This window comes from Colletotrichum fructicola (genome assembly GCF_000319635.2).
Source record: "Colletotrichum fructicola Nara gc5 chromosome Unknown KSG_Nara_v1_contig03, whole genome shotgun sequence".
In the NCBI taxonomy this organism is placed as follows: domain Eukaryota; kingdom Fungi; phylum Ascomycota; class Sordariomycetes; order Glomerellales; family Glomerellaceae; genus Colletotrichum; species Colletotrichum fructicola.
Window position 1 is genome coordinate 6,684,986 of NW_027094053.1, and position 23,978 is coordinate 6,708,963.

Consider the following 23,978-nt stretch of genomic DNA (forward strand, 5'->3'; position numbering starts at 1 on the left):
TGCGTCTGCGGTCAACGAGACGACTACATCCACGGACCACGATCCGCTACGTCTATTCCGCGAATTACACAATATAGGGGGAGCAAGAAGGAAGAGATGTACATGATATTGCGGTTGGCAACTCGCAGTGGCTCGTCATGGAACCGGTCTGGCTGAGCATGCGCGAGAGTTGTTGTCAAATCCGCCCCTGCAGATACAAACCACAGACATCGGACGATTGGACATGACAGCAGCCGTCCAGTAACGGACTAACCCTTTCCTGCCTTTGTTCCCCTCATTGGCAACCATGAGACGTGTCTCCTTGCTTGCCACGTCGTTGAAATATTCGAATTGCTTCATCAGGGGACTCGACGTTGTCCGATATTTTCTCCACCTTCAGGGGTTTTCTTGAAGGAGGGGAGTACATGATCAATGGGGAGAAGACGTGTTCAATGGGCGATACAAGGATCCGCGGTCGAGAAGAGGATGTGTTCGTCTGCGGTCAAGGGCCGGGGAGAAGAAAGACCACTCTGATGATGTTGGCATGCGTCGGTGATGATGGAAGAAAAGGGGTTGGGAAGAAAAGACCATGATGCGTACCTGTCGAATTCAGGTACGAACTAACGCGTGTGGTGGGTGACATGTGCTTCTTCCCCATGTCTCGTCCATCATTGGGCGCCGATATTCCATGTTCGAACCCGTTCAAACCCCTGGTTCATCTCTCGGTCAATACCAGGTGGTATGGCTATATGGAATAATGGCAGCAGGTATTCTTCCTTTTTCCCCGTTCATGGTCTTTTCAATACCTGTGCCAGCCCGTCTGGGCTGCTATGCAAGGCAACACACTGGCAAGGCGGACGGAAGCGCTCCACTACCTTACGAACATGCGTGTGTGAGTGTACTGCAGAAGTCTTGCAGCTGAGACTCCCAGGAACAACCCTGAAGTTGGGGAGGGCCTCCCGCTGCGGCCGCGTTGAGCGACAGGGCTAGATTAGCCTCCCACTTCGAGGCGAGGCTTGCGTGTAGCCGGGGTGGGGGGCTTCATGTCTTGCCCTTTTGAACTTCTCTGTTTTTCCTTCCAGGATTTGGTTATAGTCCGTCCCACAGGAGACAACTGTCAGCCCATGAAGGCTGGTGGGGGTGAGGAATGTTCGGCCGTTGCGTCCAGAAGCGAAGGCCTTGGCGGGGGCCGTTTGGAAGCCGGCATGAACCGTTTCACTTTTGCTGTACGGCAAGGTTCGTTGGGCATAGCTTCTGCATCAATATCTAGGTGTGTTGGAGAAGAGCAAGAAGCTCCTTCAGAGATGGAACAATCGAAGAAGCCAGCGACACCCATTCGACATTTTTGCCTGCCGGGGGCGTCATTGACGTGACATGGGCTGCAAGGTTGACAAGACCCTCGCCACCGTCCACCGAGACCAGCATCGGCCAAGTTGAGCCTAATTAAGTCTGGGGTTTACCTCTGACCAGGTACGGACGTCTTCAAGGGGGGAGAGAAGTTACCTTGAGATTGGGCACGGACGGACAGGATGATAACTATCCCACCCCGGATGAAGCCAGCTCAACATGCAGCCAACACCGATCTTAACACAACAGGTCCTTGGAGTCTTGCCTCCCGGACCAAGCTTGCTAGAGCCGGAAGCCCGTTTCCTGAGTCCCTGATTGACGAATCATTGAACAAAATGGCCATCCATGCTAGATGCATGATGTGCTTGCCTGGATAGGGATGTTCCTCTTGTCTCGCCTCACCGGGGATGGCCCCCCTTTTTTGAACGGGCCGGAGGCATCCTCTCGTCAATCATGCGGGCTACACTGCGCATCCAGATAAACCGTTTATGGAACTAGGAAATACCGCAGGCCGTCCCCCTCACATGAATCTTTACGCTTATCCTGTTGAGGGTGATCCGTCTTGCTCGCTCGCTCACCGGCCCGGTCTTGGGTTACGGTGGGTGAAGGGAGTCGAGAACGGCCCTGAGGAAAGCCATTTGGGCGCTGGTTGCGGCCCTGGGCAGGGCAACGTGGCGACCGGCCGCTGGCCATGGCCGGATGTTCCACACTGCATTGCATTCGGTTTGCATCAAGGCTCCGTCAGAGAAAGCAAGTGTAGGTACATGGACTCGAAATACATGAATGGCATCCCTGAGATGAACTGCTCTGCACACTCCCCTCCACGGCCGCCGTGCCCTTGTACGCTCTCTCTTTCTTGTCGATCAGGCATGCGGGATCGTGATTTCTCATCTGCTGTTTAGCCTGTCCTCCTCGGCGCTCGACTGGTGGCTTGCCAGCTCCACCGGGCAATGCCTTCCGGTAGCATCCTATTGACTAGGCTGGCAGTGTCCCTACCATCTGCAGCTCACATATTGACAAACGGGTGCGTTCATTGGGGGAACACGACGTCCACTCCCCACGTTAACAGGATCATGAGAGGAAGGTGTAACTAGACGGCAGATCTACGACCGCCATGAGCGGCCGTGGCAGGGCTTTGATCGTCAGGCATAACCTTGCATGAGACAGACAGGATTGTCGAGAAGGGAAGTGCGTTAGCTGTGTGCCTTACTGAATGACAGGCCGAGGGAACATCAGGCTCCCGCGAAAGCGACCTGGCCCAGCCTGGGCCGGAGCGGGGACTTGATCTGATCCTTTGCAAGTATCCATGTCTTGGCATGTGGAATGACATGAACTACGGGCGCGGGCCAAGCGGCCCCGCGAACACCTCAACGTCGGCTCGACCCTTGCGACGGCTATTGGGGGTTCACTAGTAGGGGATTCCCTGCGTGAGCTATCGATGCGTTGTCAACTTGGAGAGCCGCTTACGGAAACGCTTGCGCTCGCGGTTGCGGAGGCTGTCTTGATGAGACGACGCGAGACGCCGTGCTCATACCACCAGTTCATCAACCTTGAAAGATCGGGTAGCGGACCAAGATGGGCGACAACGCTGCCGCCCTGCCCCCCCTCTTTGTGGCTTTGGCGAAACTTCTGCCAGCGGGGCAAGGAAGAACTTTTTGTGTGAAGAAAGAAAATGAGCGTAAACATGGCCCGAAATAGCGGCCAAGCGTAGTTCTAAGGCCGAGTGACCCGTGTTGGGTGTGGAGGTAACAGTCACCGGTGAGGTCGACCGACACCGGCCAGGCTCGGAAGGCTTCGACCTTGACGTGAGCCGGATGGACAAACGGGCCGTTCCGTTTGCCGATGGCAAGATGTCCAGCAAGTTGCCGTTGGGAGAAAAAACCGACGAGAATGCTTGGTGAATATAGGTGAGGTGGTATGGAAGGCGGTATGTCGTGCGACGGGGCGTCCGCCCATCATGAGAAATGCCATGTTACCACTTGGGAACAGCAGGGTGCAAGAGGGCTAAGACGACTCTAGACACTTGTGCAGAATAAAGGCCAATCAGACGTTCCGAGTTTTGCAGGAAAACTCCGCAAGCCAATCCGAGTTTTCGGGATCATGCGAATCATGTGTTGAAGAATCGCTACGACTTTCTCTGAGGCGCGATTGGACATGAGAAGCGAGACGAGACGGAGATTAAGGCCAATGATGCGCACTAGAAAAGCACGTCAGTCGGCCAACCATGGGATCCACGAGACGGCAGGGTTTTGACATCTGGTCGGGACATGGGTCGCTAGCCAAGTGAGCAGAGAACGACGACGGGAAGAGTCGACGTCAAGACAAAGGCCAGGACGGGGTACGGAGCACTGGCAGGGGAGACGGTCGAGGTTGGCCGAGCAGGGTGGACGTGTTTCTGTTGCAGCCGCAACGAGTGTCATGTTGTGAGATGATTGGCTACAGGGTAGCTGCGAGGCGTTGGGTCGGAGAGATGGGCCACACCACCAAAGCAAAGTTGATAAGAAATCGACAACACGCCATGGTTCTCGGTGGTCAAGACGGTGTTGTCTGGAGACCAACATCAAAGTGAACAGAAGGGAGTCGACGGGAGTTGGCAGAATCTGGTGTTAGTGTCTCAGGAAGGCAGGTTGGGCTTCCCGAGGGGCCTGTCCGATGTCAAGGTCGTGTCCGTCTCAATCTTGAACGCCGTGTGACGACGCAGTATTGATGCATTTCGATGCTTCTGAGCATCCAGCTCATGCAGCGGGACGATTGCTGCGGGTCTTGAAGCAGCGGATGCAGCCTCGTCTTGGAGGGAACGCTGCAGCCAGGATGCAAGCTATTTTCTGCTCCTCGCCGTCTTCCAAGCTGGCTTCACCGAATCATCCAACCAGCAAGTGGCAGGATGAATAGTTCGCAGGACTCTGCGTTGTCCAAGCCTGACATGCGCAAAGTCGGCAAAGGGCAAGGCGACCGACATTACGCCATGGCAAGGTACGGACACGGTGACGGGGAAGCGAGTCGCGACGCGATGGCTCCCACACTCCGAAAGCAGTTCAAGTGAGCAGGGGACGATTGCTGTTGTCCGCACGAACTGCCAACTTGGTCAGAGGACGGCGCACGCCACGGTGGAAGGGCAGGGACCTGGGTGTTCGGGCTGGAAGCATGGTTATTGAATTGAAGCCCAAGTGTGCGACTGAGGGGAGTGCGGTGGACAAGTTTTCCGAGGGTAGGCGACAATTTTGGAGTATTTCCGTCGCAAAACAGGCAATGGGTGTGATGAGGTTGTTGACGGCCCATTCGGAGGCCATGTCTCCATGTGCTGTCCGCATCGGCGACAATGTCCACGCGGTACGGTCAGGGGCGAGCGGGCGGGGTATGTCTGGTGCAATCCTCTGCTGTTTTGTGGGCATGGAACATTGAGGATGAGTCAATTGAAGCCCTTATTTTGGGAGAGATGGCTTGTGAGAGAATTGAGGAGGACATGTTGAGTTAGGTTTCGATGGTGGTTGTGATTGAATGAACAATAAGTAAAACTGTGTCGGCGTGTGCTCTGTAAGGCGTTCACATACCTCCATGTTGGTCAGTGGAGACTCCTAGTGTGAGAAGGACAGAAGAACAGGCGGACCAATCAGGGTGCTTGTGCATGATGTTTGCAACGCGTCTGCGTCTGTGTGAATAAGGTTTCCCATCATCCAGACTATCGACCGAAGGATGCGCGAACGCGCCAATTACACGTCCCGATGGGATCTGTTTCTTTTATTATCGAGAATTCTGAAGGAATATCGGGACATTGTTTCGTTTCCATGGAGATATATCCGAATGTTGAAGCATTCATACGAAAGGTTGATGCTATGGTTTGCAGAGATGGCATCCGAGATATGCGATAATGGATAGATGTGATGTACAATGCATAGACTGAGATATCCGAAGTGCATTATGCATCCAATGTGATGACCCATACTGAGTATGCAGCTAATGCATTCTTGCACAACAGACCCACCTGGAAACACCAACCAGAAGCACCCTTCGAGTACGTATCGATATAGATACAGTGTGGGGTGCGACCGTTGACGGCTTCCCTGGGCAAAAAAACAGGAAGCAGGCACTGTGGACGCCCCTACCCGCTGGTGCCGTGTGACGCAGCCTGGAACGATGGAGGCGCAAGCTGCAATGCTGCACCAGCACCAGCACCAGCACTCACTTCCATCTATGCATCTCACTCACTTCCGCGCCTGCGCCCGCGCCTCCCTCCGCCTCACCGAAGCATCCTCCAACCCCCACAACATCACGCATGGTGTTGTTGATCATTCTCTTGCCGTTTCCCACACACTCACTTCCTCATTCCCTCCCTCGGTCAGTGACCATTGTGCGCCGAGTACCCATATCCAGCTCGGGTTGAAGGCACCTGAGATATCTGGACATCACTTCGCCAGTTGGCCTTGCTTGCGACTACGACATCGGTCACTCATACGCCTCGTCGTCGCGGGGTATCCATCTCCTCTCATGATTCCTCCTTTGCTGGCCGCCTTCGCATAAGCGTTTCGGTTGGCTGCCTCTCGAAGCCATCAACAACTTGACGACCTTGCCGCCGTGCAGACATCGGCTACTTGATATCCGCCCGTCTATCGAGCCATCTCAACGGCCGCAAAACCCCGGGCCGTTTGGAGTTCGGCCGGGTCTAGGTCGGCCAGCAACCAACATCTTTTTCTTCTGCTACCGCGCGCAACCAGGCCACTCACACGGGGCCTTACTCGTTTCAACCAGCACCACCTGCATTGTTTCTTCATCGCCTTGATCGGCGCCGTACTTCTCTCATCTCCGAACCCCCAGCCCACGGCGGAAGTCACCGGCTAACCTTGAACCTCCACCGTGACCAACAACACCACCACCACCACCACCACCATCACCCCCCGGCCGTATGCGCCAGCGCTCGCGACTATCTTCGCTGTAGTCTCTTGCCAACAAATACGCAGGACTCCATCACTCCCTCTGGACCTTTCATTTTTGTCACCATCTTGTCTTGCAGGCGACCGAGTCAGCCATGGACGCAATGCACGACGAGATGGCCCCAGAACAGCTCATCCCCCCGACCCGCCAGCTTGCAAACTCCCACCCGCAACTTGGCCATCATGAACTTGACCCTGCGCTTCGCCCACCAACCGACTCCCCGCCCTCGGCGGCCGCTGATGCCCGACCATGGACCCAGATACAGACGCCGCTCCAAGTTCGTGACGACCAGCCGCAGCCGCCACCGCACCAGACCCTCGCGAACTCGTGCCTCACCTTGTGCCGACGGCCGCATCACCCTGCCAGCGTGTTCCTCTCCGATCTCCCCAACGAGCTCCTGCTTCACATCCTCGGCTACCTGGATGTGAACGATCTACTGTCCACTTCGAGGGTAGGCTTCTTCCCCGCGTTGTCGCTTCTGTGATGGTCCTCGACCCTTCGTCTTCGTCTCGTCCCAATCATTACCCTCTCCCCCGCAAGAACTTTTCTGTCCCATGTAATTACACGCACGCTCGCACCACTTGATCCGTAGTTTTTTTGCTCTGTGTTTCGAGAACTCTGCTGATGACACAGACCAATCACCACCTGCGTCACCTGTCCCTCTCGCCCATTCTTCACCACTACCGCCTCCGGCACACACGTGCCATCTTGCCCCCTCTGCTGGCGTCCCCCTCTCGCCCGTCGCTGGCGGAGCTCATCGGCCGCTCCATCTTCCTGACGCACACCTCTGTCGTCTCGCGCCGTCTGGCCCGCTCCCTCGTGTCTATCCGGCTGTCCCGCCGCCTCGCCTCCCGACCCTCGGCCGAGGCTCTCGTGGAACGCGCCGTGCTGCCGCCCGAGTGCGTCCCGGGCTTGAACAAGGTGCAAGTGGCGCCTTCTCTCGTCGCGAAACGGCGGGCCATCGAGAAGGAGAGGGTCAAGGATGGTTTGAGACAATGGGTCGAGGGCGTGTGGAAGGGCGAGGTGCGACAACGAGAGGAAGGCGTCAAGAAGTGGGAGGAGAGCAAGGGTGTCGGGAGGGTCTGGCGACTCCGGCGCTTCTGGGAGAGGGTCTCGAGGGGAGATGGCGTCGGCCTCCGGTAGGCCTGTCGGCGCTTGTAAATGAACTGTGTATATGATTCTGGAGTGCTTGGGCTCTAGGGCGTTAGCGTTCCGCTCTGGGAGCGGTCCAGGAGGCGTATGGTTGTCGCTTCGGTGCTTGCCTGTAATGATGGAAACGATAACGTGTGTCACGATGAATGGATGTTTGATTATCGACAGTTTGCGACGCAAGATAGTTTAGTCGTGACACAAGTAAGCGACGAAAATTCGAGCGTATGTCTCGCTGACCACCTGGGTGGTTGCTATTGTGTAGCAGTGGCTGATGCTTCACGAAGTTCTGCCATGGGAATCACATCTTAGTTGCGGGGATCCGAGACGCTGTTAAGTCCCTGAATTGACTTCAGTGACGGCTTGTATAGCCAGTCACGACTTGAAAGCAACCAGAGGTGCCTCAATGACCTCCAGCAAGCCTTCTCAGCAAGAGAGCTGCATCACATTTGGGCAGAGCCACACCATCCGTCAACATTGCTCGGGAAGATCGCATGTTTCTACCGTGCCACGGCAAACATTGCTTGTCAACTCTTTCCACTGTTATCCTTCTAACGACAATGGCGACAGTTTCTGTCATTGCACAGAAATCGTCGCCAACTAAATACTGTGCGTATCAGCACAGAGAAGCGTAACAACAGCTCGATAGTCAAGTGCTTCAAGCGACAGAACAACAATTGATTTATTCATCATCAAAGGTGGTGCAAAAGCGCCTTAATGGAGATTTTCGTGCCCCTACACTGCAAAGGTGGCCCCTGGCCCGGACTTGGGGCTTTCAGGGGTAAGCATTTGCAACCGCCCAGCGTCGAAGAGATAGTAAAAAGCGCCCACCCAAGACGGTTCTCAGCGACATGGCCATGAGGGCTATGTCGTTTCAAAATTGAGATCAATATCTCTCACCTGAGTATGAGTTGACCCAGAGAACGCGAGGTGAGGTAGGCATGAATGATGACGGACTATGCTGCTGGAATGGCGCCAAGACCCCCTGAGCCCTTGCACAGAGAACTCCTACCAGCGCCAGGCGGGTCTTGGGCACATTCTGAAGCTCCAGAAAGCCAGTTCAAGTGACAAAAAGAAAGCAACCTAGCTTCAGATATGATGATTGATGATATTTGTACTCGTCTTTGAGATTGCCTACAGTCCAAGACCTATGAAGCCCGTTGTAGGTCTCGCACCTTGAGGGCATAAAAGCCAAGTGCCTAGCCGTGCTCTACAGGGTGCTTGAGATGGATTTGAAAACAAGTTAGCAGCAAATAGGGCGAGTCTCAGACACTGCAAACTAATGTACTCCTAGGCCCTCAAGGTTCTGGACATTTACTTCAAGAACAGGGTCCCGTTCGGTGTCATCCGCGTTCCTTATTGATGTTGTCGTACTCCCGGATCTTTACGCTTTGCACATAATTTGTTGTTGCCATTGCTTGCTTTCTCAACGTCGTTGCGAGTTGGAACGAATTCTAGCACGGGCTGTCTACTTCACTTGCTAGCACGCTGTGAGCCCGGTACCCGTGGTACGAATCTCGTCATATCTCTCACAGCCCGGTATGCGCATACGCCTCGAAATTCTTTCCTCGCATCTTGCAATAGTATCGGATTCATCCGAGTAGTTCCGTAGATGCTTCTGCAATCTCGGAGCGTGGCGACTTTGATAATCAGGCGGGAGCGTTGAAGTCGCTTTCGTCGGGATAGGCCTCTTGTGCTAGGCTCCATGGGCTAGCATGTGCTTCAGAATACTGGCATTATAATTATGCGGTGTCTACTCCCTGTTGCTCCCCGAGGCGAATTTGCTTTCATTGATGGCAGCGTCCGCCACAGATGTCTCCCTTAAGCCAACTGGTGACATTGTGGTCAAGACAAGGGAGCTCCTAATTCCCGTTTTTAATTCAGAATGGTTCCCGGAGGCGTGGCACGACTTGACAGGGCTCAAGACGCCGTGGTACATGACTTCCGTATCTCACCCTGCCACTGCCGTTGCGATGTCTAGGGGCCATGGTTATTGTGCAGCAGGTAAGCCATTTGCCTAGATACACCAGAGAAATACCCCTAGAACTGTTCAAATTCGTTATCCATTAAGAGCGTATTGCCAGCCGGAAGTCTCCTCCCACATTTCCCACTGAAGCTGTGACATTTGACCCAGTCCAGACTCCAGAAGCTAGCATACACACAGTGCATGTACCTCATTCCTATCGCCTCTGGTATCCCTCCCTTGCGTGAGGTCCTTCAAAGGCCAGATCTCCCCGTGTCTCGCCCTGTAAACTATCGACTTGCTCATTGATAGCGCGTAGTACCACAGGCACTGATGCGGACAGTCTACGTCTTCCCCGTCTGGTTCATCTTATCGACACTACCGTCGGCGAATACTTCGCCTCCATCGTTGCCAAAAGGGTCCAATTAGGTGACATTCATCCAGTCGTTACGCGGTGCTCTTGCCGGACAACCAGGGAAATAACCTTTTAGAAAACAATTCGGCATTATCAACGTCAAACCTCAATATTCATCAAGTTTTCTGAGACCTTCTTGGCAAACATCGGAATAAGGTTGCATGCAGGCACAAAGATCGTTGGTCCAACGTCAACTACCGAGACAGCAAAGCGGGAGCGCCCGCGGCGCCGAGATGTTGGTTCACTCAGCGAAGAACAGTCGAAGGGCTAGCGGCAGAGATTTAATGATGCCGTACATCTCGACCGATGCACGTCGACTTTGTCGATTCGGAGGGTGAACGATGCCATATGACGGATATATCAAGGGCCAGAGTGCCGCTGTACGATTACAACCCGCGTCCTGTTCGTCACGTCCATCACGCCGCCCTACAAGGATCGTATCACGGCACAATTTATGAGCTCCGGCCCCTCGCGAGAATTATCCGAGGCGAGCAGAAACGATTCCTAACTAAGCTCGATGAAGCGGCAGGCTGACTACTCTAGAAGGAAATCTGCCCTTTATTGCGCCTTCCACGACGAGCTCATTCTCCTTTTCCAATTATCCGGTTGCTACCTCTGTCAATGCTGCTGTTCCTGTCCACCTCATCGTATCTTGCAGTGTGCCATAGCAGGAGATCACAACTCCTCCCTGTCTGGTGTATGGATGTGCAGGTCCCGGGGCGAGGCGGCATCAACTCTCGCGGTGGACTGGGGCTGATCTTGGGAGGACTCATCGGAACGGCGGGTAGTGTTCGGGGATGCAATTTGACCGGAACGAAGAAGTTCACCGTCAGCAGCGGTGGCGGAAGAAAGAGGGAGCATATCGCCGAGGTTGTTAACGTCCTCTGGAACTGCCGGTCGCTCGGCCTGCTCATCCCGTCCTTCCTGCTGGAGTTGTGCGTCCGGGGCATCGACCTTGACGGATTCCACAGACCTGTATGAGACTTGATTAGGTGACGGATGAATACGGACAGGAAATGACAAACATCCAAAAGGCTATCTCCTCGTCGAGTTTGCGCTTCTTCTCCAGAACAAGCTGAAGATGCTCCTTCGCAAACCGAAGCTTGGTCTGCTTGAAAGCCTGCTCGTGCATCGTAGCGGTGTCGTGATACTTCTGGACGATCTCGCTATCAATACGGACCACCTCTTGAGCGTGCATGATGGTGTCATCATTGAAGGGGTGGCAGGTCAGAAGTTGGTGCATACCAGCCTCGTGGTCCGCGCATAGTCCCGGCTCTCTGACGAGATCTTCGGCCATCGTGAATGCCACAAGACGCTTTCCAGAAAAGTAGAGATCCCAGGTTTGGTTGTATCTATTCGTCAAGTCCTTATTTAGGTCGTCGACGTCAGGGGTTGCCATCGTGGGTCGACTGGTGTTGACCTGTGTGGGAGTACGTTATGGTAATGAAGACGATGATGAGGCGGAAGAATGGAAGAAGGTGGACTGGCTGAAAGGACATTCACAACCTGAGAAAACGACGAAAGGCGCGTTGATGGAAAGTTCTGCTGGTGAGAGGTGCGATGGTAGGAGGTGGTGGATGGCGTGTTAGCGGAAGGAGTGTTGATCGGAGGTGCCTTCTACATCTAGACTGACAGAATACGCCAGGAACCCACGGCAAATGATGGCTCGAGAGCTGACGGGAGGGGCACCCGGACAAGGCGAAGTAAGAGCGAGTTCACCACTTCAGTCATACGAAATCATGAATAGGATAACAAATCAGAAATCGAATTGCTGGACTGCATGCCTTAGTGAACAAGCAAGACATAGGCAACATAAACTCCGTGACTTCCCAGCTATGCAATGCCATGTAAACTATGCTGAACAAGCATTCCGCCTAAACGCCGAAAACTACCAAATCCTCTTCGCAACCATTTCGTACCGGTAGACTCCGTTGTAGTCACTTTCTGGGGGCTTCTCTGCCTTTTGCACACGTCCCTTGCCACCCTTCAGTCCCTCCTTCTCGTCCGCATGAATCCACCTGCGCCTGTCCTCCGTCACCTCGATATGGCCGTACCCGCCCACACGCTTGCCCTTGGCATCGTAAGACTCGCGCTCCTCCTGACCCGTTGCCACCAAGTGCTCCTTACGCTTCATCTTGGCGTAACGGTTGCGAGAGTACCGCAGGAGGATCATGCCCAACAGGAGTTTAATGACGAGCAGGACGAGGAAGGCGATGAAGAAGACGACGATCATTGTCACTGCCGCGATGACGTCGTCGCTGGTCCAGGACCACCACGAGCGGGCCTTGACGCCGGGAGATGCGTACGGGTAGCCGTAGACGGCGCGCCCCAGGGCGTCGCGCAGTAGTGTGTCGAGGCGGTCGAGAGCCGCGACCATCACGGGTGAGGATGGCGTCGCAGATTCGACTGAAAGCGACGTCTGTGTTGACTCGGGAAGTGGAGTAGGAATTCTTGTGGATAGGAACATGTGATATGTCTGTACCGATGCCCGGATAAAGAGACACGAAAGGGGGATGACAGCAAGGCCCAGTCGTCGAGTCAACGAAGGCGTGACAAAGGCCTGGGATGGTGTTAGGTTATGATCAAAGTTTGGGAAGGGGGCAAGGCATACATTTGTGTAGTAGTCCTTGCACAGGATATCGAGGATACGGCTGTAGAACGTCGGCTTGATGTTGTTGAACTTGTTCACGTATGCATGCTTGATGGTGTCCACCAGCATCTCGCTGCCAATGACAATCAAGAAGGGGGACAGGACCTCGCCAGACCACACCCAGGATGGCAGCACAGTGAAGCTGAAGGGCAGGATGGACGGGCTGTGGAGAGGCATGGCGCCTCCACCCATATCACTGCCACTCTCGGAACCAGCGCCAGGCACAGACAGGCCGCCGACTTCGACTATGTTACGCATGCCGATGATCAGCAGCATTATCCAAAGCTGGAACCGCTCCACAATGTCGGCACACGTCAACTGGAAGAGGTTGTCCTTCTCAAACCGCTTGAACACGGTGCTCTTGATCTCGACGAACTGGTTCGAGATCATCAAGGTCAAGAGTGCGTTGGAGTATGAGTTGACAGCCACGTTCAGCGTGATGACCTGATAGTACAGAGATACGGAGTGGATGACGTTGTAAACGAGGGCCAGAACAAACATGCCCATGGGCAGGAGGACTTTGGAGCGACCGGAGCTGTTCCTTGATAGAGTCTCGGAACTGAACAGGCACTCGAAAATGTCCTGCCCGAGGGCGGAAAGCAGGCGATCGCCGACCTACCATTCCGTTAGCAAAGGTTGTCACGTTGACGTCCGTAAGTTCCCTACCTCGAGGACGTTGTAAATGACATAGAGCTTGATGCCATCCTGCGCTCGAATGAAATGATACATCCGACTGGCGTCCAACTTCATGAGAAACAAAGAACTGCACAGTATTACGGCTCCCTGTAGTAGATCGGCCTTGTGGAATGAGGACAAGTTGGATGGGATCGACTTCGTCCTTCTATGACGAGCCTGTCGATGTCCGGACATATGCGTTTGATGGTGGCCGGCAGAGCCATTTATCTTATAAGTGACTCCATGCCCGTTACCATTCATCTTTACTTCTTGCTCGACAATTTGATTGCCGTTTGTCTCCGAATCGATGTTGATTGTGGGAACGTCGCTTGAGGATCTAATATCTGGGGTTATCAAAGGCGTGCCCCGGTGCGCAGGTCGGCTTTGGCTCCTGTCACGGCTGACGAGGTGATCGGGGTCTTCATGCTGGGCCGAGGAGGTAGCTCTGGACCTGGGTCGTCGGGCTCTAGCCCATACTCTACCCAGTCCATGCCAGACGTATCCGATCATCCAGCGCGCTTCCTTCGCCGCGAGATAGCCCCACCACTTGACCAAAACGCCCAAGGCAATGCAGAACCTCATGGGTAGAATGGTGAAATTGTAAAGCCAGGCATCGAGACAGGCCAGAGCCCCGAAATAGAGGGTCCGTTCGAGGAAAGACGGCAGCAAGAGAACATTTTTGAGTCTTTCCCACTTGACAGCATATGACTCGTATGGAATATCATTAGTATGTGAGTGATGTATGTACAAAGGACTCGGTCGTTGGGCTGCCAGTTCTAGCTGTAGATGTGTTGGTATAGACATGGGCGGGAGGGGTATCGAAGGAGGCAGAGGCGAGGGCGGAAAGGGGTCATTTCGGGGAGCTTTGGATTGCTGCGATGACGGCGGCGGCACTTGGATCTGGGGTAATTTGGGCTGGCTCGTCGTCTGCGTCGGGGGAGGCAGAGGGCTGATAGCGTTGAAGTGGGTTGCCGCCTCGAGATTCAGGGGTGGCGGCCGAGCAACGGTGTAGAAGGAATTCCGGCGAGGAGAGGTTGTTTGAGACTGAGACTGTCTTCGGTTCGTCGGGGGCGTAGATAAGGTCCTTCCAGAGGTCGGGCGGCGCCATTCATCGTGATGTCGCGACCTGCTACCACCGTCCGTCACCGGCCCATTGCGCCGGAGGGTGTCCGGTTGGCTCAGGATCGACTGCCGAATCGCTTGCAGCTGCTCTGATATGTGCGCCGGCCGGTCCCCATCGCTTGCTGCGCCGTCTGCAACAACGGCAACGGGCAGAGCTTCTGGATCCTGCAGCTGCTGCATTCCCGCCACAGACAACCTCCTAACATTATCGTGGCTCTGATTCTTCCTCATGGATGCGGAACTAGACCCGGCTCTCGCCCGTGTCTTCTGCTCTGCGCCCTCCTTGTGTTCGGCATCCTTCTTCTCGACGGCGGTCGCAGGTTCGGATATGGAGGAAGAGTTGGAGGACTCTTGCAGCTCCGGCTTGCTGTGCGTCGAGGAGGCATCTGACGATTGCTCTTCGTCGGAGTGACCGCCGGGGATGGTAGGAAGTGTCGAGGTAGGAGGTGCGCTCGCAGAGACGCTGGGCAATGGTGGCATGGGAATGTGCGAGACTCTGATGTCGCTTTTCGTATCTACGGCATTGCGGTCGAGTGGCAGGCCGTCGGAGGGGAAGGCTGGCATGGCCGGGAAGGCCTCGACGGGCTCGGCGGTGGTATCTCCAGACGATGCATGGTCCTCGGCCTCTCGCACTCGGTGTTCGCCTTCTGCCATTCCCAAGCCCTTCACTGTGTTTCGTGGTCGCGAGGGATCGGCTCCATTCGCTTTTGGCCGTCGGGGGTTCGTTGGTTCGCGGGAAAGCAAGGCGGACACGGATAAACGAATGAGGTAGTCCGAGGTATTTGGATCAAGGATTCGGTAGGTCGAGGTCAGGTCGTGTGCCGCACGGGAGTGAAGCGACGAAGCTTAGCCTTGCAGTTTGCAGTTCTTCGCAGGTTGATGGAGTGGGGGGTTCAGGACACACCAAAGACACGCTTTCGAACATTGAACGCTGAAAGTGTGCTGCCCAGCGGGAGGATCTCCAAAAGGACGACTGCGGATTGGACTGGTGATTGGCCCGGCGGACGCTCAGACAGGGAAACCTGGGCAGCCACGGCAGAGGAGAGCACTGTGGAGCACGCTAAGGGAGATTTGGATCTGACCGTCTGAATGCGCTGGACAGGTCCGCTGGGTCTTCCATTCCTGCCCGTTGGCAGTGGTCGCTGGTCACCCACTGAGTGCCTGGTAGGAGTGACGTATCACACTGGGCGGAAAGAGTCTGTGCGCGAACAGCAAGCGATATCGATAGGAGCGGTCTGAGTCAGCACGGATTTACGGATTTACCATCAATACTGGCACACTGGGAAGGTCCCGTCCCAGTCCTGGCTTTCAGCCTTCACCTTGAAAAAGGCCGACAAGGTGAAGAAGCTCTCACCGAAACCGGACATGAAGTCATGGTGAGGTTACGGATAACTTCACAGCTGTGGCTCTTTTCTCGGTGGGGAGGAGCGTCATTCCAATCCCAAGTGAAGTTGCGACCTGCGACAGCCTTGCACCGTTTTTTCAGAGGAGACCCAAATATTTCTTCAAATGCCGAGGGATCGTCACCGCCAACACCATCTGGTACCGGGCCGCGATGGTGACATGCCCGCTCAAGGGATGGCTTCCGCCTTATTTCCGACACCGCGCGCGGGACACTGCCGCCCACCGGTACCGGATCGGTGACCTGCCTGGCTGGTGGTGGAAGCCCTAGCCGTCTTCTTTTTTTGCAACTAGAACACAGAGCGAACCCGAGGGCAAGGCGGGACTCTCGGCGAAGTGGGGAATGGAGTTTGGAGCTTGAAGGCAATACCTCCGAGTCTTGAGTCTGTTTCTTCGTCTGTTGTGTTGCCTCTGTCTCATCGAGAGGGGGCCCCTTGGAGCACATGGAGTCCGAGTTACACCGGTCCTGAACCAATTGGCGTACGGCGGAATCATTGCATTGGATCGGATCGGATCTCGGCCCACATGGCTTCCCCGTCTTGGGTGTCCAAGAAGCCAAAAGAATGCCCGTCCAGGAGGGCAAGAGGGGCTACCAAGTCGCAATGCCATGGGCAAGCAATGATGCATGCGCAATGAGAATCCAGTTGCTTGGTAATGCCTCACGTCAACGCCGCGGCCCCGGCGCACTCAACACCCGTGGCCGTGGGCCTTCCAAGCATCCATACCTTAGTATTGCCTCCATCTCAAGAGCCCCTCTTAGTTCCGTCCAAGCTAGGTACTCAAGCTTCCACTCTTAAGCACGTCTACACCCCTTCTCCCTAAACAGGATACCAAAACACCTTTCTGCTTCTTCTTTCCAGACTGCTCTTCACAACTGATTCATCGCAATAATCACAATGGCGTCTAACCCCCCCGGACAGTGCTGCACAGTCGGCGTCAAGCATGAGTACGTAGCAGACATCTATCAATGACCCCGCCAGTTGACCCCTCCCCCACTTCGCAAAGCTTGATTCCCTGAACCGCGCACCCAAGCTCCTGTATCCCGCCAAGGATCGCAATCCAACCATCACCAGCATCTTAGACTCGATGTCGCTAACAATATGTCATCGTGTAAAGGGGTACCCCTCAGGGCAAGAAGGTCTCCGTCGGCGGCAAGTATGAGGGCTACCTCGCTGAGGCTCCCGCCGACAAGGCTCACAAGAACACCGGCATCCTCTTCGTTGCCGACGTCTTTGGCATCTGGCAAAACAGCCAGCTCCTCGCCGACCAGTTCGCCGCCAACGGCTACACCACCCTGATTGTCGATCTCTTCGATGGCGACCAACTGTCTCTTCCCATGCCCGCTGGCTTCGACATCATGAAGTGGTTCAAGGAGGGCAGCGATGGCAAGCACCCCCACAACAAGGAGGACGTCGACCCCATCATTGTCGACTCCATCAAGTATCTCCAGCAGGAGCACAACATCACCAACCTCGGTGCTGTTGGCTACTGCTTCGGCGCAAAGGTATGTCCACGTCAAACCACACCAATGCGCAACAGCCCAGAGCGGCCTAGCTAACGTTTTCCTTCACAGTACGTTGTTCGCCACTACAAGGACGGCATCAAGGTTGGCTTCGTCGCCCACCCCAGCTTCGTTGACGAGGACGAGCTCGCCGCCATCAACGGCCCCCTCTCCATCGCCGCCGCCGAGACCGACAGCATCTTCCCTACCCCTCTGCGCCACAAGTCCGAGGAGATCCTGCAGAAGACTGGCCTGCCCTACCAGATCAACCTGTACTCCGGCGTCGAGCACGGATTCGCCGTCCGCTGCGATGTCAGCCAGAAGGTTCAGAAGTACGCAAAGGAGCAGGCCTTCTACCAGGCCATTGCCTGGTTCGACGAGCACCTTTTGTGACTCAATGGAGGAGCGCGAGGAGACACCAAGTTGTGAATAATACCGGGCTGGAAAGCCGGCAATGAATGAATGTACCAAGCCATGAACCACCGCTACGCAACTCTTGCTGATGAAACTATCAAAGTGAGCATTCCTGTCAGTGACTCTCTTTTGACCAATCATTCTTGATGAAATCAGCACATCTCTCTGCAACCATGTAGACTGGTGCCGTGGTGTGGGCACTGGTGACCATCGGAAACACGCTCGCGTCTGCGATCCTCAGATTCTTGAACCCGTGAACCTTCAAATCCTGGCCAACGACAGCGCCATCCTTCTCTAAGCCCATATGGCAGGTTGAGGTCGGGTGATAGAAGTTGAGCAGCCGCTCTCTGAGAAACCTGTCCGTCTCCTTATCCGACACGTCTTTCCAACTGCCCTCCATACTTCCTCGCTGGACTCCAGGAGCAATATGCCAGGTGGAGTTGAAAGGATACTTGGATTTTCGGAACGTCTCGACGTAGTTCATCGCGAAACGGGCTGCCTTTCGCGCCACCGCCCAGTCGCGCGGATCCGTGAGGAACTGAGAGTAAAACTTGGGAAAGGCCAGGGGGTCTGAAGACGCCAATTCGATCCGACCCCTTGAAAATGGCTGGACGAGACACGTCTGGAAGCCGCAGTACCCCTTTCCCCTCTCATAGTCGAACGCCGCGTTGATGAACAGAAGCTCCACATCGGGGGCGTTCTCTGGAAGATGCGGATCCCTCCTGCGCTGCTCATCGGAGGCATTCTTGGGTGGCTTCAGCGTCATGGTCTTCTCGTCGATATTCTCGCTGGAAAGAAAGGCGCACAGTCGAGCACCTGAACGTGAGAAAATGCCCGTCTTCGTGAATATGAAGAGAAGGAGGTGCCAGATGGCAATCAGAGGGTTGAGTAGGCGGATGTAAGAATCAGCGAGGCGGACTTGAAAGGCGATGCTGAAGGCGATGTGGTCGTTGAGGTTTGCTCCTACTCCGGGCATGTCTCGCACCAAGGGGATCTTGTGTTGTTCAAGCTGTTCCTTGGGGCCAATTCCACTGCGAGGACTCAGCTGGAGTAAAATTCATACTCCAATAGGGGTTTTACGTACCTCAGCATGAGAAACTGGGGGCTGAATAGGGCACCGCAGCTGACAATGACCTCCCTATTTGCACTGACAAGACACTCTTTCGCCGACTTTTGGTCAAGGCGATCCAAGATGTATACACCGATCGCTTCTGTTCCATCTTGGTTGAATTGGAGTCTCGTGGCCACGGCGCCGCTGCAAATGGTGAGGGTTTCCTGGCGCTCCAGCACAAGCGACTTGGGCAGATAGCCCACCTGGGCGGAGTTGCGATGTCCAGTCTTGGTGATCATGTGCTCGATCTCAAATAAGGCTTCTGGCGGGGCGTCCGGGTTGTTGATGTCGTTTCGCACGGGCAAATTCATGTCCTTTGCTGCTTCCTCGATACTGTTTGGCCATCAGTATTAATACGTTATGAGAAGCGCGGTACCTCTCACTACTTATCGACGGAATTCAAGGACGGGTCTTGTCTGATATGGATCGGGCCTTGAGATCATTTGTCAGTGTCATATCAACAGTGCTCAACACGTGGAAGTCGACTACCATTATGACCGCGATATGGCGCCCTGGGCTGAGACGAGGCATTCTCGAGCTTCTTGAAGTAGGGTTCACACTTCTCGAAACTCCATTGGTCGTTGCCGAGAGCTGCCCAGTGGTTGTAGTTGGCGGGAGGTCCGCGCGTGTACTGCAGCCCGTTGTGTATGGATGCCCCGCCGAGCGCCTGCGACGCGAAGTATCTGACCGGAACGCCGTTCCATTGTTCGTCGGGTTCTGAAGGGATGGTATCGATGTCTGACCCGTAGTTTTCTCTTGCGTTGCCAACAATGGGCATGGTACTCAACCAGTCGTCCTTGACTTTGCCCTTGGATATGACGAGGACGCTAACATTGGGGTCTTCGCTGAGTCGAGAGGCGATTACGCATGCTGCTGTTCCGCCTTTTGGCCTGTTAGATTTCGAGATGCTAGCCAAAAATTGGGAGCATACTTTGACTTACCCCCGACTATGATGTAGTCGTAGCTCTTGCCAGCCACGTCGGCGACTCTACGCTCTGGGTATCGACTTATGAAGGGCCAAAACATTGCGGTCCAATCTGGCCAGAGCAAACACGTGTTTCTCGCAGCACAAATCTCGTAACGGGAGGAAATGACTGGGGATGGCCATGGCTTTATCCTTTATCTCGCCAGGATTTGGCGTGTTGACGAGCATGCTGAGGGGTTACAGAGAGGATCCTGACGCCAGCGTGAAGCTAAAACAAGCGCTTATGTATTCAAAGCTATCCTTAGCGGTTCCTTGATAATGAGACATTTCTATCGGAACTTTCGGGTTGCTCGGTCTCGCATGGGACTTTGGTGGTAATGTGCGATGGGTCCAAAGAAGAGATGGTCATGTTGCGATTACCAACGTAATTCGTCGGACTGTCTGCTTGGGATGAGGATGCTTTCAGTGCTCATGATCATACTAGTCATTTTAGCATTGACTTCATTCAAAAGAGGAACTTCTATATGATTTAGAACATCAGTACTTCCGTGTATGAGAGCACGCTCGATGGCTTCCAGTCACATGGTCTACTTGCAAGACATGTCGTCGCTGGCGGTGAGTGGAGTGAGAGATTGAGTGGATGAGAATCTTTGCCATTAAAACCTCTTGGCTGGATCCAATCCAATGACACTTGTCCCCCCCTACAGCTGTGGCATCTTTGGCCTGTGCTGCCGGGTACGCTTAGCGAGGTGGACACTACAGGTGGCGGAAAACGGAGCGCTAAGACGCTATCAACGATCTGAGGGGAAGCTTGACAGTTGCGTGCTTGAGCAAGTATCCAGGCAGGAAACGGAGCTGCCCGCAATGCACTGCCATCCCGCCTTCAACTGTTCCCGCTCGCTATATTTTGCACCGACCTTTGGTTCGCACGGCGGGCCGCTCCTAGTCCTGGGGCACACGCGGGTTTGGCTTTTTGGGACGGTTTAAGCAGCAGTTGTGAAGCACTGCCACTACCAAACGTCAACACAACTCCATGCTCCCCTCGTCCACGTCAACATACATACATACCTGCAGCAACCGCATTGCATCGCCAACGCCGGTAACCATTGCCATTGTTGTTTGCCGTTGTCGTAAATCATGGCGGAGCCCGCGAATCCCGCTGCCTGCTATCGTTCCACAAACCCACCCAGCAGCACTGCAAAATAGTGCCATATGAGCCACGAGCTAGCGACTGATAGGGCTATTGGGCAAGACAAGGGGGCCATGCTGCGGCCAGGGGATGGGGCCACGGTTCTTTGCTGATGGATGGACGGGGCCTCTCCATTTGAGAGAAACAAGATGGCTGGGCAAACGGTTTGTGTCTGCCTGCTGGCCGTTGGCAGCATGCGCGCACCGCTGTACGAGACGGAACAGGACAGTCTCTCGCAGCCTTCGACCAACGTTCCATTCGCCAGGCAATTCGATGCCGGCGGCAGAGACACAAGTCAGCCCATCCACCGCCAACCCGTCTACCCGTCCAACAGCTCCCCAGCTGTAGACCCTTCTCAACGCAGGCGGCTGTGCCGCCATCGCGCGCTAGCTCGTCGTGCAGCCTCGTCTGCCCTGCCCTGCGCTGCTCTTTGCCAGCTTCGACACACCCGACACCCCAGGTCTCCTCCTGGGCCACTCGAGCTGAACAAATCTGACGCATCTGCCAGGAGGCTCGGCTCCCTCACGTCTCTTCTGTCCATGGCTTCTTCAACTAAACCCCCCTACGACCCCAATTCCTTGAGCGAGTCGAACACGACGAATCTACCGAGCCGATTGTGATACACAAGTTCAGAGCCTGATTGTGAACGTCGGTAGGGAGAGGCACAGCAGCTTACGGCCTCGCCTACACGCCCATCATGACGACGGGCATGAACGATTCGCAGTTCAGGGAAACGCTGGACCTGATCAACAACAACATCAACGACGACGACAACGAGTTGTGGGTGGCCATCGCCGCTCTTGTCATCTCTCTTATTGCTTTACTTGCTTCGTTATTACAAGTTGCTCAGCAATACTACGCCTCGGCGGCCGGATACTCAAGTTGCGACGACAAAGCGATAGGGCTGTGGGAACAAGGAAGGAGAAGAGTGCTCAAGCCTTACGAGTTCCGATTCGAGGTTCAATTTGAGGCGCCCGTCATCTTTCTTTGCCGCCCCGGCAACGAGAACGGCCCTGTCAAAAAACAGCCGATTTTGTTCATCGACGGATCTCAAAAGAGCCTCGAGGAGACATGGACATCGCTAGGAGCAGCCCAGCCTAGCACCGAGAAGGAAATCAAACGTGCGGTACACACGGCCGACAACGAGCTGGCCTCTTGGGTTACTCTTCTCTCAGCACTGCAAAGAATGGAGCACGAGTCTAGAGAATGGCAAAAGCAGAAGTATGACAACGAGACAAAACAGCAGCCGCCTCCGAAAGCCGACGCTCCTATCAATGCGCTTGAGAATATCGACGGAATACTCGACTCGGTGACTGCTAGTTACAGTTTGACTGTAGCACTACAGAAGAAGCTTAAGAGCTGGGACACGATGCCATCCAGCATCAAGAAGCCTTATGCTACTACAACCTGGTGCCACATCGTAGAGATGATTGCGTTGCTTGGTATCTACTGGGTTGAGTTTGACCGGACGAATGACAGGTACCGAGCTGAAGGTAACGGGTACACCGTCACTGGATCCAAGGTCAGCGAGCTGGGCATCATGTTCACTTTCCAGGTACATGGACGCAACCGCTTCGAGTCCAATCGCGTGATTCCTGTCGACGAGGTCAAGGAGCTTTGCTTCGGCTTTGTTCCAACGATTTACAAGTCAAAATCAGACGATCGACGTCTCAATCTTCCTATTGGGGAATCCCGGGACTTGTCTAACTTGAACTTTGCGACCATGGACGAGATCGCAGAAACTCTGGTGTTGATCGGCTGCAACACGAATACAGTCAGATACTTCTCTGACAACAAGACGACAACGAAGCTTGGTCATCTTTTCCCAGGTAATTGACAGTATGAGCAACACCGCGCAGAGTACTTGACGCTGACGTTGTACAGTTGCATTCGAGATTGTTGGCATGCTTGGACAAACCCTTCATATTGACAGAAGTGTGTTCCGTTTGCTTCCGAATCCAACTCTTTTCAAATGGGATACGAAGAACTTTGATCTGCCGAGGCTGCTCGATGCATATGCCTACCAGCTTAAGAAGCTCTACGGCGGAAAGAGGAACCCCAGCGATGAGGCGAGGCAAATCTGGAGGCATATCAAGATTTTGCAGAAGGAAATCAAGCCAGCGCCGGCGAATCGACGCGCCGAACTGAGCTTGCCGCTCATGAGCGCCCTACATGCTGCACTCGACGACACTGACGATATCCTGACATTCAGGAGGAAAGAGACCCGCCCAACCATGCACAGGGAATACACAACCAAGTCCAAACTCATGCGATCCATCTCGGATAAGCCTGGAAACGTGCTGGGAGACCATACAGAATCGGCCTACGAGGTGGAACGACGTGAAATGGTCCGGTACGTGCTTCGCAGCCATATCCAGGAGGTTCTTTCTGGCTTCAATCCCCAACCTGGCAAACGCACTCAAGACGCCTCCGGCTATCCTGCAACCACGACCACAAAAACCAAATCACGCTTTGAGGCCATTGACGCGGCTCCTCCGGAGCTCAAGCAAGCCAAGCTCATGGAAGTGTACTTCAAAACGGTGCGGCAAAAGGTCATAGACGAGTCACAGAAGTCGACGGATCGGCGAGCGGAGGAGACCAAACCCAAGGCAGCGCCGGCGCCGGCAGGCTACGGTCTCAAGCGTGCGACCACGGCGCGTACAACGCGAACAGTCGCAACAATCGAGTCTTCGGACGAGGAGTCAGAGGAGGAGATTGCGTTCGAACACTTGCCTGAGATTGAAGATGACAAGGAAGAGATTGACTTGCTGGATGAGGACACGTCCCATGAGACCACCCACGAGGACATCTGGTGCACGCTCGTGTTCCGGATGATTTGCTGGCTCATGCTTCACGACTTCCACAAGAACGACGTCCAACTGCCCAAGAGTGAGCTTTTTGGCAGTCGGTTGCCTGTGTACATTGCTTGATTGGCCATCGGACGGGGCAGTGAGAGCAGTGATGAACATCTGCCTCGTGTCTCGTTCGAGCCACGAGCGCTTTGGATTTAGGGGAGTGTTTAGGAAGATGGTGATTTCCTTTACTATTAGCATGGCAGCGCGTTTCGGGACTCACAGGGACATGATGATCATTTGACTATGAAAAAGTGCACGATAGATTTCAATTCAAGGCATGAATGATGATTGCTCACGAATGCTTCAACCGACCTAACGCATGCGGAGTGATGTTCCGAACCAAGATTATGGTT

At 54.6% G+C, this 23,978-nt stretch overlaps 6 protein-coding genes across 6 annotated transcripts; 3 read left to right on the forward strand and 3 right to left on the reverse strand.

Annotated features, from left to right (window-relative positions):
- Window positions 1-6,349: 6,349 nt before the first annotated feature.
- Window positions 6,350-7,398, forward strand: CGGC5_v006723 (uncharacterized protein; the record flags this gene model as incomplete). Its single annotated transcript, XM_032031513.1, has 2 exons — window positions 6,350-6,706; window positions 6,889-7,398. 2 exons carry the CDS (start codon window positions 6,350-6,352, stop codon window positions 7,396-7,398), a joined length of 867 nt encoding a protein of 288 aa, XP_031889180.1.
- A 3,059-nt stretch (window positions 7,399-10,457) lies between these two features.
- CGGC5_v006724 (uncharacterized protein) lies at window positions 10,458-11,181 on the reverse strand (the record flags this gene model as incomplete). The annotated part of the gene is made up of 2 exons (XM_032031514.1): window positions 10,458-10,755; window positions 10,808-11,181. 2 exons carry the CDS (start codon window positions 11,179-11,181, stop codon window positions 10,458-10,460), a joined length of 672 nt encoding a protein of 223 aa, XP_031889485.1.
- Window positions 11,182-11,670: 489 nt separating this feature from the next.
- CGGC5_v006725 (Endoplasmic reticulum membrane protein 65) lies at window positions 11,671-14,883 on the reverse strand (the record flags this gene model as incomplete). Its single annotated transcript, XM_066151730.1, has 4 exons — window positions 11,671-12,342; window positions 12,394-13,047; window positions 13,099-13,137; window positions 13,585-14,883. The coding sequence occupies 4 exons, from the start codon at window positions 14,881-14,883 to the stop codon at window positions 11,671-11,673; spliced, it is 2,664 nt and encodes an 887-aa protein (XP_066009253.1).
- Window positions 14,884-16,526: 1,643 nt separating this feature from the next.
- tropI-5 (Hydrolase tropI) lies at window positions 16,527-17,524 on the forward strand (the record flags this gene model as incomplete). The annotated part of the gene is made up of 3 exons (XM_032031516.1): window positions 16,527-16,576; window positions 16,747-17,134; window positions 17,204-17,524. The coding sequence occupies 3 exons, from the start codon at window positions 16,527-16,529 to the stop codon at window positions 17,522-17,524; spliced, it is 759 nt and encodes a 252-aa protein (XP_031889182.1).
- Window positions 17,525-17,660: 136 nt separating this feature from the next.
- Window positions 17,661-19,682, reverse strand: SDH-3 (L-sorbose 1-dehydrogenase; the record flags this gene model as incomplete). The annotated part of the gene is made up of 5 exons (XM_032031517.1): window positions 17,661-18,576; window positions 18,630-18,989; window positions 19,040-19,088; window positions 19,146-19,538; window positions 19,598-19,682. The coding sequence occupies 5 exons, from the start codon at window positions 19,680-19,682 to the stop codon at window positions 17,661-17,663; spliced, it is 1,803 nt and encodes a 600-aa protein (XP_031889183.1).
- Window positions 19,683-21,467: 1,785 nt separating this feature from the next.
- Window positions 21,468-23,700, forward strand: CGGC5_v006728 (uncharacterized protein; the record flags this gene model as incomplete). The annotated part of the gene is made up of 2 exons (XM_032031519.1): window positions 21,468-22,599; window positions 22,655-23,700. 2 exons carry the CDS (start codon window positions 21,468-21,470, stop codon window positions 23,698-23,700), a joined length of 2,178 nt encoding a protein of 725 aa, XP_031889177.1.
- Window positions 23,701-23,978: the final 278 nt, after the last annotated feature.